Below are 14401 nucleotides of genomic sequence, written 5' to 3' on the forward strand. Positions count from 1 at the left end.
CTTATGTATATTATGATGTTCCGTAAACAGATGAAGTTAGACTGATATATATATATAGAAGTTGACCAATTATTATGTTTACCACAGACTTATTCCTTCGACCAAAATGGAAGATACCCTACAATTCTAAATTGACCGACTTTTTTTTATATATTTTTTTTAACGTTATTTGTTATAATTCTGTATTAATGGATGGCTGTCAATTTAAGAGGAATTTTTTTTTAAGGGGAAAGTATTAAAAACACTGCAAATTCAAACTTTATCTATTGGGGCACATTAAATCTCGATTTCTTAATTCTGTCAATTTAGACCCAAAGCTATACAAATTGGACTAAGGTTTTTTTGTTTTTGTTTTTTGTTTTTGTGTGGCATAAAGTATTGCCCTAAGTTCAATTTAGAATCATTGGAGGCAAAATATTATATTTAACAAACTTATATTTCCTTATCTCATCCCTTTCCCTATAAATATGTGTATGTGTTTCTCAAAAAAAAAAAAAAAAAACTTATATTAAATTCAAGCTGTCATCTAAAGATCCAAGTATTGCTGTTCTTTTCACTTCTACCCTTTCTTTTATTTTAAGTTAAGGAGAGTAAAGTTAGATTTAGATTTTTTTAAAAACGATTTTAAGATAATTCTATTATAAGATCTTAAATAGGACACATGATGACACCATATAATTGTTCATTACTATTTCGTATAGTTTTACTTCTTCATCTTCAACCAAAGACAAACTGCATTCTCTCATGGTTTGCCGCCAACCAAACACAAAAACATAAAAAGTAAAAACCAAACTCTGTGCCACCGCAGATCTTTGTGAAAATGGGGCCGGAATTTGATCTGCCATTTCAATTCCTTGTTTTTTGATACAAAAGAGAAGAAAGGAGTAAGATGCAAGACTTATGTTGGTGAGGCTTTTGTTGCAGGAAAGGTTTGCAATTTTTGAATTCCCCACACAAGATGATATAAGAGCATCCACACCAGTCCTTGTAAAATTTTCATCTATTTTACAAGAAAAAACCAACTTTTTCTATTTTACACACTCACTTTTGCACAACTTTACAAAGTTCCCACATCAGTTTATCTATCCTCCACGTTTATTCAATAAAATAATTTTTTTTTTTACACAGTCATCTCTCAACACAGCCCACAGCCACCGTCATCAACCCAGCCTCCAGCCTCCCCCTGAGCAACAAGATCAACACCAGCATCCAACCAAAAAAAAAAAAAACCAGAAAACCTAAGCAACAACGAGCAACGACCTGAGCAACAGCGAGATCGAGCGGCGCCGGCCTGAGCAACAGCGAGATCGAGCGGCGCCTGCCTGAGCAACAGCGAGATCGAGCGGCGCCGGCCTGAGCAACAGCGAGATCGAGCGGCGCCTGCCTGAGCAACAGCGAGATCGAGCGGCGCCGGCCTGAGCAACAGCGAGATCGAGCGGCGCCTGCCTGAGCAACAGCGAGATCGAGCGGCGCCGGCCTGAGCAACAGCGAGATCGAGCGGCGCCGGCCTGAGCAACAGCGAGATCGAGCGGCGCCGGCCTGAGCAACAGCGAGATCGAGCGACGCCGGCCTGAGCAACAGCGAGATCGAGCGCCGTCGGCCTGAGCAACAGCGAGATCCAGCGCCGCCGGCCTGAGCAACAGCAAGATCGAGTGCCGTCGGCTTGAGCAACAGCGAGATCCAGCGCCGCCGGCCTGAGCAACAGCGAGATTGAGCGCCGCCGGCTTGAGAAACAGAGAGATCGAGCGACGCCGGAGATTGAGAAACAGACAGATCGAGCGACGCCGGAGATTGTGGGTGTTGCTCAGGAATGAAACAGGGAGAGAGAAGCTGAGAGTAAGAGGTTGCTCAGCGAGATGAGAGAGAAAAAAAGGAGCCAAAAATGTTTTTATACGTACAAAGTTAATAATAAAATATGGGATAACAGAGCTACAGTGTTCTGTGTATATTTACACAACACTGTAGCCGGTTAATGACTTTCCACGTTTTTACATGATTTTACACCCACTGATGTGGGTGTTTTTTTCTCAAATTGTGTAAATTTTTTCAATTTTTGCATTATAGATAATTTTACATAGGCTGGTGTGGATGCTCTAATGTAAGAGAGTGGAAAGTATGCACATAATAATGTTGAATATTGATAGGAGGAGAATTAATAAGAGTTTTGTGTATGGTTGGAGCATCTGAATTAAAAAGTAATTTTGGTCTTCTGTTTTATAAAAACCTTATCTTAAAGGGGTGTTATTCTTTCATCCCAAGCATCTTGGGTCTCAAAGCAACTTGTATTCAGGCGAGATTATAGACTATAGATACCCCACCCCAAGTGGGTGTCATGGATTGCTGTTGACTTCATTTACCATAGATCAATTGATTTCATTTTCAGTCTTTGAATTTTCTTTTTCCAATTGAATAAGCTACAAAAACATTAGCAAACATGTGACCCTTACAAGATTGAGGGTCACTATCCCTTTGTAATTGTTGCAAAGAGAGGTTTGAGTACAGTGAATTGAAAGTGAGCATATTTCACAATTGTAACATGCAAGATTGAGGGTCACTATCCCTTTGTAATTGTTGCAAAGAGAGGTTTGAGTGCAGTAAAGTGAGCATATTTCGCAATTGTAACATGCACAGAGTTTGGTAGGTGAAAAACTGTGAGAACAAATGCGTTTTCTCTTTGAAGAAGATGATAAAGTAAGATTATGTGAAAACGGCATGATCGAATTATTTTGTACTACGCATGTATTTTTAAAATGAATTGTTCCATGTTAGATGAAAAATGCTAAGGACAAACGCAATAATGTATACAATTATAAGAGAGATTTGAGTATAGTGAATTGAATGTGAGCATATTTCACAATTGTAACATGCACATAGTTTAGTAGGTGAGAAATTGTGAAAAAAAATTTGGCTTCTCTTTGAAGAAGATGATAAAGCAAGATTATGTGAAAATGGCATGATCGAATTATTTTGTTTTACGCATGGATTTATAAAAAAAAAAATGAATCGTTCTATGTTAGATGAAAAATGCTAATGACAAACCCAATTACGTACACAATTGTAAGATAGGTTTGAGTATAGTGAATTGAAAGTGAGCATATTTCACAATTGTAACATGCACTGAGTTTGGTAGGTGAGAAATTGTGAGAAAAAATGCGGCTTCTCTTTGAAGAAGATGATAAAGCAAGACTATGTGAGAATGGCATGATCGAATTATTTTGTGTCACACGAGTTTTTTTTTTTAAATGAATTGTTCCAAGTTAGATGAAAATGCTAAAGACAAACCCAACTACGTATACACCTAAATTGACAACATGCTTAAGTGTCTATTGTGATTGGTGCACTTAAATTTTTTTTTTCTAGCAAGGATCTATAGTGGTTTCACGTGTAAATACTAAAATCTAATAATAAATTGACACCTAAGCGTGTTGTGAAATTATACATGAGTTTGGGTGTTAAATAATTTAAAATTTAAAATATATTATCTCAGCATTCCCTTAAAAAAAAAAAAAAAATTAACGTATAATGATGGAATGACATAAACTAGAGTGTTTTAAATGTTTATAGACGATTTTTTTTAAGTTTAGATTTGAAAAAAAAAATTCATTGTAAAGTTTAAAGATAAAAAAATATTTAGTCTAAAATTAAAATGCCTTGTCAGTTGTTATCCAACGATTTTTTTTTTTTCCTGTTACCCTCTCCTCATTTCCTTTTCCACTTTCAAGCCCCAGATAATCTCTGATATATTGACTTGGACATCACTATCTAATTTCTATTAAGGGCAGGTTCCTGTGTGAATTGCCCAACAACCATGATAATTTTATTAGACATTAAGGGGGGGAAAATGTAGGACAAATGAATAAACAAATCTCCCATTGATTACTGATTAGACGGTGAGCAATACCAGCAACGTGTGGATTGGGAATGCCCAGCTAATAATTGAGTTGATTAATCGATAAGAATTGCCAATGTGCTACAGAAGATATTGAGTTAATTAATCTAAAAGCTTGAGTTTCTGACAAGTTATATATAAAGATAATAATATATATATATATTCCAATAGGTAGACACACGTAGGAATAATTATAAACATTATCTTTGTGAAATATATTTAGATTATTATAATTTAGTAAACGCTTAGTGTAGGCTACTTATTTATTTTTTAATTTTTGGTAGAGATAGACAGATGAGATAGTAAACGGTTATTGATGTGTAGTGTACTAGTGTGTTTAACCGTATAAAAATATAACGTTATATTCAATATTGTATTATACATTAAGATTAACCAATTCAATATCTTATATGAAAAATCTTGATATAGTCTCTTAAAAGTTCTAAGCAACAGTTATTTTCAATATCTTAAAATCTATAGGTTGTACTTGTACTGTTAATTGTATAACTAAGAAGAGTATAAGTGATAGCTCTTATAACTATTTAAAGTATTTTAGAATTGTATAGCCCTTCCACAACTCAAAATGTGTGATTTTAGTTTTTCTTATGTTGCATCCTATTTAAACATGACAAATGATCAATATTGTTTTTCCTTGAAGATTTTGTGAGGAAATGATTCGATTAACATAACATTTGTTAACTCGATTAGAGTTTTCTTACACATATCTACTTAAATATGACAAAAATGAGTATACCAAAAATTCACAAAAGAAAGCATAAAATAGAATAATTCACATAAATTCAGTAAATTAATTTAAGTAATTTGATATTTCTTTCAACACTTTTACGAGTCATTTATGTAATATTTGTTTGATTACAAATTTCACATTTTTCAAAGTTCTTTGTTAGTCTTAGAATTAATCCTAAGCTATTCATAATTTTCACATATTTACTATAAATATGACAAAAAACGAGTATACCAAAAATTCACAACAAAAAAAAAAAACATAAAATAGAACTAGAAGATGCTTTATTATACTTAACATTTAATTTAAACATTTTATTACAAGCATGATTGTTGCCCACAAATATTCTTCTTTTAGTGATTAAGTGATTATATATTTGATCAAATTCCATTGTTTGGACCCAAACTAGTAGATTCTTTTTTATACTTAACATTTTATTTAAACATTTTATTACAAGCATGACCCTTGCCCACAAATATTCTTCTTTTAGTGGTCATATATTTGATCAAATTTTGGAGCCAACAAGCCTTTTTTTAGTGATTAAGTGATTATATATTTGATCAAATTCCATTGTTTGGAGCCAACAAGTCTTTTTGATTATATATTTAATCAAATTTTGGAGCCAACAAGTCTTTTTTTAGTGATTATAGAATTAATTAATTTCAGTAATCGTCATCTGATTACATCACTAATGGCTCCTTGGTAATGTCACCTGTCTCATTCACTTGTGTTGGACTTACAGTTTAGCCTAATAACTCAGGACAAATCTACATATATACATACATACATACATATATAATAATAGGTGAAATTGACAGAAACTCAAATTAGAATTTCAAATTAGAGTTTCAATTTTGCGCCATGTGTCCTAAATTATTTATTCTTAAAGAGTTTTATTTCTTAAATTTAGAATTACATGTGAGACCACATCATAAATATTCATCCAAGTGAGTTATTAAGTACAAAAAACTAAAGAGTTTAGAATAAATAAATCGTAAAAAAAAAGTGTTTCACAATAATTTTAAAAAAATTAACAAATTATATTTTATACCTAATAATATTCTTACAATTTCTTTTAAAGAGTTAACAAAATATAAAAATGATTATTAATAGTATTTAAATTATATATGTGAGGACACTAATCAGACTTATCCGCTTTGGGGAGCCAGTCCCTCACGGTTTAATCTCAAGCGGCGTGGAGAACGATACCTGGAGCAAGGGCGGACGTTGGAACTCGGCAGGCCGTCCCACATCGACAAGAGATCCCTCCCACATATGGTTTATAAGCGTCTGGCGCGACCATATGTGTACCACTACTACACATGGTCGCGCCAGACGCTTATAAACCATATGTGGGAGGGGACCCTTTTAATGTGAGGACACTAATCGGATTTATCCGCTTTGGGGAGCCAGTCCCTCACGGTTTAATCTCAAGCGGCGTGGAGAACGATACCTGGAGCAAGGGCGGACCTTGGAACTCGGCAGGCCGTCCCACATCGACAAGAGATCCCTCCCACATATGGTTTATAAGCGTCTGGCGCGACCATATGTGTACCACTACTACACAGTCCCTCACGGTTTAATCTCAAGCGGCGTGGAGAACGATACCTGGAGCAAGGATGGACCTTGGAACTCGGGAGGCCGTCTCACATTGACAAGAGATCCCTCCCACATATGGTTTATAAGCGTCTGGCGCGACCATATGTGTACCACTACTACACATGTGGGAGGGATCTCTTGTCGATGTGGGACGGCCTACCGAGTTCCAAGGTCCGCCCTTGCTCCAGGTATCGTTCTCCATGCCGCTTGAGATTAAACTGTGAGGGACTGGCTCCCCAAAGCGGATAAGTCCGATTAGTGTCCTCACAATATATATAGGAATTATATTATGCATATGATTGTATATCTTTAAGTGTATCTATGCATATGCATGAAGTTACAAGCTAGTATAAATAAATAAATAGTCTCTTTCTTTATCAATGTAGGATTCAATCTTTTCTAGGACAAAATTTGGCTACAAATTTGGTTGTAGCCTAAGATTACAACTTCATTCAATATCTTTTTATTAGATGTGAATTTTGACAAATTTACCATTGAATTATATTTTCTTCTTACATCCTCCATGCTTATAATATTTTTAGAATATCAAACATTAATAGCTATGTCATTAGTCAATTGTTAAAATTGTAAACTTTTATAGTCTAAAATTATTCATAAAAAAAAATAAGTTTATAAATCATATAGTAAAAAATATTCAATTGACACAAAATTTGACATGTATGTTAAGAGTATAAAAAATATGCAATCCAATAGTTAGATTTTCAAAATATGTAGTAATATTAATTTAATTATAGAAAGCTATAGTTTTATGCTATAGTCAAGTTTGTAGCCAAACTTTGTTTTGTTTTTTCAATAAAATTTTTTATAAAGCACTAATTCCTCACTTAAGACTCATTAATCACATGAAAATCACACTTTTTCTCATTCAATTCACCATATTAATTTATTAAAATTACATTAGAATATTAAAATGTTCCAACATCATGTATACTTATTTAAGGAAGCAAGAAAGAAAAAAAAAAAATTGTATTTAGATGCCTATGGAGTATGGATGGCATAACATGAATTTCAGTCATATATTGAACCAAATAACCAGTTATTATGATTCTTTTTTAAGTGATTGCCAATTTGTATATAATTCTCCGTCGAATGGACAGAACTATCCTCATATATCAAAGTTACATCAAAGAAAAAATAAAATATTCATGGAAAGATGTAATTTTCTCCCCGGGAAAGAAAACGAAATTTTATATTTTGATTGGAAAAATAATCTGAGCACTATTTGTTACGATTAGTCACTTTCGTGATGATTAAAGTCACCCATCTCTCATCCGTACCACTTAATTAAAAATCACAATACACTGTATACATCGGAAGCCTTTTTAATGTTGAAAAAAAATAAAAAATAAAATAAAGATTCTAACAAAAAAAAGTCTAGAATTCAACCATCATAAAATTGAGTAATTGAGTAGCTATTACTATAGCCATAGGTCTGACCGTGATACTATGATTATCAATTGATTATTTAATACCTTGCCTTATTTATGTGTACATTCCTTAAAGCTTTGATAATCCATCCATTTTATATTTCACCAAATTTATCTAAAGGAAAAGAGTACGATACCTTCGATTCACCAAAAAAATAAAAATAAAATAACACTCTTTGATACCTTCGGGCGGCCATCTCAATTTCTTTGTCATCTACTAAATTTTAATCTTCAAAATATTTCTGTTTTATTTGTTTGTTTAGGGACATCTATTAGATTTCTGGCGCCACATAAAATATTCTTATCATTGCTGTTTAATAAGTAGTTCCAATATTATATAAAATATCATAACTTTTATTATATTTATTTTACGTGTTGTTATAGTCTATCATTTTTATATAAATCTATAATTTTTTCTGACCATTCATAATGTCCGCATGAATAACTGTGATGTTTTATATGATATTAGTATTTTTGTTATTTAATATTGGAAACCAAGCTTTGCTTTACTTTGACAAAGTCACGAAGTTTACTGAGTAGACAAAGTCGCCAAGTTCTTCCAAAGCTTCCTTCAATGGTCATTGGACCTTACTGTATACTACAAGGCCTTATTCAATATCCAAAAGCTAAACCCCATTTCTCTCTCTCATGCTATCACTATCATATTGCCAAATTGTCCCCCTCACCACTTATAGACCTTCATATGTAATAAATCGCATCCAAATACCTTCACACTTCATAGATCATATATTCCAATTAATTACCTGAATTCCCATACCAAACTCCTTTTTCCAATATAGCTTCTAGTCGTTTTCTTTTCTCTTGTTCATATCACACACACACATCTATACCAAAGAAAATAGTACTTCGTGTTTTTGAACCCTGCAAGATTGCAACATGGTTAGCAAGCAAGGTACCAAAAAAAGAAAACTCAGTTGGTACAAGGCACCAATTAGACTCCTGATCAAGATCAGGGATTTCTATGTCCATAGCATGACTGAATGCTCTGGCCACTTTGAATATGGCATTGGCGCGGCCATGGCTTGCCCCACGCCTCAAATCACCACTCTGCCTAAGAGCTTTAGCACCAACTCCACCAATTCCAGTAGCAAGGAAGATTACAGTGAGCTCATAAGGGTTGCTTCGACAAGGAGTGTAGGCAATAGAACTCAGTTGGATCCTCCTCAAAAACCGCAGGTTATCAAGTCTCCAATGGCAGGGCCCGATGATATGCCTCGAAGCCACAGTGTTGGTATTGGAAGGATCGACGAAGACAAGCCGTGTGAATTCGAAGAAGATATCAAGGTCAACACAGATGTATATCCAAGAAGCAGAAGCTATGCTGTCACTAGGAGAAGTAGGGCGTTTTAGAAAAGGGGAGCTTTCTTATCTTCTTTCATCATAGTTGTTTGTTTCTTTGTTCAAGTTATTACAATTGAAAGTATTTACAGTGGCTGGTGTTTAGGCTTTGAGATTTACTGTTGTTGTTGTTGTTGTTGTTTGATGTTGTCAATATAGTTGTTTTCAAATACTTTTCTTATGAAATTCTGAGGAATAGAATCCACAGATTTGATATTTGCACGTATTGGATTTTTTTTAAAGCCTTGCTAGCTCATTCATGAAGAAGGATTCTGAGAGCCGCTAATCAAGGGGGGGAAATTGGAGTGTACTGTTGACCTTGAAGCCAAGTTGTATATTGAAGCTTTTGTCAAAGTATTAGAATCCTCTCAAGTTGATCGATTTACATATTGCAGATCTAAATGTGTATCAATGTCACAACATTTTAGGTGAAATTGAGATGAGCATGCTCCTCTGTATACCAAGGGAGACGTAACACAATTCCAATTACCATCCAAATGGGAAATATCAAATAATGGCTGCAATTGCAAACATAATTAGACCAGATGATGAAGTGAATTTTCTTGTTGGGAATTTTATTAGAGTAATTTACTTCCTATTGAGGATATGGAATTATGCTGTGGAAAAATTAAAAATCATGGTCCCGTTATGTGTTAAAATGATTAAAATCTGGCCCCAGTAATTTATCATGGTCACTCAACTTATGATTATATTGAATTATCATATGTTTATATACAGGAAAAATGAAATTAAAGTTTAGTTGGTTGGCCAATGTATTCATAGTTTGGACCTGCAGACTGTAGTTGATAAAGGTGAGGGGTGTTCTGCTCCCAAATGTTGGTAGAATACTTTTCTTCGACTAATTTAATTTTGGGCATTTCTAAACTTTTTTATATGCTTTACCGCTTTAGTGCTACCTTTCCAATTCTATATTTTATATATATATATATAGAGAGAGAGAGAGAGAGAGAGAGAGAGAGAGAGAGAGAGAGAGAGAGAGAGAGAGAGAGAGAGAGAGAGAGAGAGAGAGAGTAAAACTCAGAGAAAGTTCAATTAAAATTTAAATTAGAATCCAATTTTGTGCCATATCTCTAAATTTTTGTGAATTTATGTGAGGACCACACCATAATTATCCACTTAAGTTTGTGTCATGTGTCAAATTAAGTTTTTTAATCTTTGTGCCAAGTGAGTTAATGACTGCAAAATACTAAGAATCTAATATTAATGAACTTTAAATTTTTTTAAAAAACTAATCACATTTACTCAATAAAAATCACTACAGAATAAAGATCACCACATGTTCTATATTATTAAAAATTAAAAAAATGATCGTAAGTAGTATTAAATTTAAGTAAGAGTTTTAATATGTGACTAATTACGTTTACTTTTTTTCTTAAAAAATAATTTGACTAATTATTTATATTTTTATGATAAAAATTGTGTTTAATTTTAAATATATCTATATGAATGCATGTGCAACATGCTATTCTATATATAATAATAATTTTACTAATCATTTATATTTTTAAAATAAAAATTGCCTTTAATTTTAAATGCATATCCATGCGTTTGCATGTTTATGCAAGTTTTATTTTTATTTTTATTTATAATAGTTGCGGCAGGAAAATGCAAGGTTAAAGCCGAAGGGCAATTAGAATTGATCAATTAGTGATCATGGTGTTCAAGCCAAAAATTGAGTCAAATAATGAACAAAATAATTAAATAGTGCTAAAGGCAATAGAATAAGGGAAAAAGAAAATGGATATTTCAAAATTGTCCGAAATCCGAATAAATTTTTATATTATTTGGTTATGATGCTTCCAGAAAGCATGAATAGCTCCCACCCCAATTAAAGAATCTTCATGTAAATTACAGCTACCTTCCAATACCTAGTCATTGTAGGCCAGGGATTACTATTATGTCATTGCAAGTCGTTGTAGGCCCCAGAAAAATCTCGGTATCTGATTTATAAATTAAGAGAGTCCAGCTATTAATAGCTTTATGAGATTCCTTTCAATAAAACTGACTTTAACATCAAAATCATATATATTCATATTATTCCAAATGTCTAAATATACTTAATAGCAGTTCATCAAAAAAAATATACTTAATAGCAAATATCGTCAGAAAAGCAGAAGGTTTTTGCGGTAAGACTGTGATGCATTGTTGGGGTGTTTGTGGGATTAATGGCAACAGTTATCGAAAGAGATTGAGATCGACTTTTTACTTGTCCCTTATTAGTTTAGGGAAGGGGCGGTACTACGTTGTAGGTGTAGGCTTGGTGGTACCTTCCCATCTACTTTCAAATATATGTAAGCACAATCTTCTGTGAAATATAAAAACAATGTTATCTATCATTTCATCCTATGCTCTTAAATTTTAAATAATTGTTGTAAGTGGATGAAAATGAAAATGAAAATGGTTCTACAACAGGAGTAGTCTCACTTGGTAATTGATCATGTTCTCTTTCACCAGATAATTGGCATTATCGACAAAGAAAAGCTATGGAGACATAACTAAACACACACCTAAATTCATAATATTGTCATCTTGAAAATACTCAACAGTGCACCTAAATTTACTTTTTTGGCAAGTATTATAATCCAATTATAAGTTGACATTAAAACATATTATAAATTAGGCGTGGGTGTATTTGTAGGCGGACTGATCTACAAAAAGAAGACACTTAAGTGCACTTAGCCTACTTGGGGGTGGCCAAAGACACATTGATAGTAAAGTTAGCTGAGTGTACCAAAGTAACGTTAGGTCTAGCAGAGCTTCTTCTTTTTTTTTTTTCGGCCAGTCATGGAGATTAGTATATTTAATTATGGACAAAACTTAGTTACAATATCTTAAATGATGTTTTTTAGGTTCCCTTTTTAAGATTCAGCCATGTAGCTACTTAAATAAAATATACACTTCCATCTTATGAGTAAAAATCCACATAGCAAAATTTTAAGAAAAAAAATCTAAAAAACAATATTTAAGTACTGTATCTAAATTATGCTCATCAATTATTTATATAAAACCTACATAGCAGAATTTTAAAAAATAAATCTAAAAATTTTTGCTATGTATATTTAATTATGGACAAAACTTAGTTACAATATCTTAAATGATTTTTTTTAGGTTCCATTTTTAAAATTCAGCCATGTAACTACTTAAATAAAATATACACTTCCATCTTATGAGTAAAAATCCACATAGCAAAATTTAAAAAAAAAATCTAAAAAATAATATTTAAGTACTGTATCTAAATTATGCTCATCAATTATTTATATAAAACCTACATAGCAAAATTTTAAAAAATAAATTTTAAAAATAATACTTAAATACTGTATTTAAATTTTACTCATCAAATTATTTATATAAAATGGCGGACATTATTTTTTCTGTAATTAAGGTCAAGAAAACAAGCTCTCCGTCACGTGTAAGATTTGCCTAAATAGTCCAATTGATGTGATGTATTTCATGGCGACTTGCCTTGAAGTGTACGTTGGGGGACAGGTTGAATTGCGTCTAATGCGATTGTATTGAAGACTTTGCGAGACACATTTAATGCTTACGTGAGGGGACCTTTCGGGTCCTAGAGGGCACATTTTAATGTCAGTTTGCAATTTTCACATTTAATGCTATATTTCACAGACTCTCAAAGAAAAAAAGAAAAAAAAAAAGCTATATTTCACAGTATTTTTTACATTTGTTAAATTAACAAGTTTTTATTGATTATCATTTGAGGTTATTACTAACCTTATTTTTTTATTTACTACTAACAATTTATCATATTAGTAGAAGTGACATTTTTATCATTTATTTTATTATTATTATTATTTTTTTTGTGTTCATAAACTCTCATTCTAGATATCTTGCTGAAGATTACAAGATTGACAAACCCTGGGAGTAGTTGAACCCAATGTCGATTGAGGAGGAGAGTGTAATTCCCAAGGTTATACTCTCACTTAGTCCGTTATGAGTTACATTGTTTGCTCCAGAGTTTTAGGGTTTGTTTGATACATATATTTAAACACATATTTTTAGTTTTTAAACAACATTACATGTATTTTTATACACTTTTTCACCCATACATATTTTCAAAAAATACAAACATTGTTACTAGAACAACGTTACCAAACGACCCCTTATTTGTTGAGAACCAAGGTGTTAATTTGGTCTGGTCTCTCAAGTGGGGACCTAGGTGTTACTCATTCTAATTTCTGAGACCCACGAAGTTTTTCTCTTATTTGGACTTCTATGGCAAAAACAAAAACTGAATTCCACAGGATTTATGAGCTAATTAAAGTTTTTGTTCGGTTTCTGCCTTTTTGGTTTTTGTCAAGATCATAGCAGGTTAGCAGCTAAGTTTTTTTTAGAAATACTATGTTCACAATATTTTTATAACAAATTTCAAGTGGTAGGTTGTTATTAATTGTTATAGGTGAGCAAAAAAGTAATTTTAAGTTGTGGGTTCAAATCTTCCTGATTTGATTATTGAATTATAAGAATAAAAAAATAAAAGAAGTTTTTGTTAAGTATTTTTATAAACTACTAGCCTCATATTGTACGTGCAATGAGGTTTTTTATTTATTTTATATATATATTAGTTGGTCTAATGTTATACTTTTATTTTATTTTTTAAATTTTGGATAAGTTTTGTTTTGAAGACATGAATTAGTAGAAAAATATCCTATTTTGTAGCTATTTTAAGTGGAATTGGAAATATATTCTTACCTGATTGTACTCAAGATTTTTCCTATTAAATGTAAGGTTTAGAGATATTTTTGAACCATATAAAAGTCCATTCCAAATAAAAGAATTCCCTTATAAATAGTACAAACTAGTCGCTAACCATAGAAAAACTATTGACTCTGAAAAAAATCCAACAATGAGTAAATAGATGTAGGCATGCAAGGCCCAGGGGCGTATATTGGGCCCTGAGCCTTGTCTAAGGATGTTAAGCAATCCGAGGACAGTTAGATATTAGCTAAGACATACAAATTGATAGGGTATGGAAGGATTATGACCATGAAGGTTCGGGAAGGTAGTCTGAGGAAAAATGCCTTCTCAGCTAAGCAAAACAGAGGTTAGAAGGTTGGATCTGCCATCAAGAGTAACACTCCGGACGATTTTATTGGTAAGGATAAACATCAGGAGGGAATAGGAAAAATGGAAGCTAAGAAATATCTAAGAGAAAACTGCTACCACCTTATTAAATGCTCTATAGCTAATTCTTTGGCCGCATTAATGTGGAGGTGATATTTGAACAGTGATATTCAGCCTTGCAGCTACTTTTAAAGACTTCAAGAAGGTGCTGATAGGATAATGATCAAAGCAAGCAACTTGACCTACACGTAGAGGGTGGAG

General features: G+C 32.7%; 1 protein-coding gene across 1 annotated transcript; it reads left to right on the forward strand.

Moving 5' to 3' along the window:
• The first annotated feature begins 8324 nt into the window (after window positions 1-8324).
• On the forward strand, window positions 8325-9600 carry LOC142626243 (uncharacterized). The gene has a single exon (XM_075800046.1). It carries the CDS (start codon window positions 8579-8581, stop codon window positions 9050-9052), a length of 474 nt encoding a protein of 157 aa, XP_075656161.1. The 5' UTR covers window positions 8325-8578; the 3' UTR covers window positions 9053-9600.
• Window positions 9601-14401: the final 4801 nt, after the last annotated feature.

The sequence above is a fragment of the Castanea sativa genome, chromosome 2, assembly GCF_040712315.1.
Source record: "Castanea sativa cultivar Marrone di Chiusa Pesio chromosome 2, ASM4071231v1".
Classification (NCBI taxonomy): Eukaryota; Viridiplantae; Streptophyta; class Magnoliopsida; order Fagales; family Fagaceae; genus Castanea; species Castanea sativa.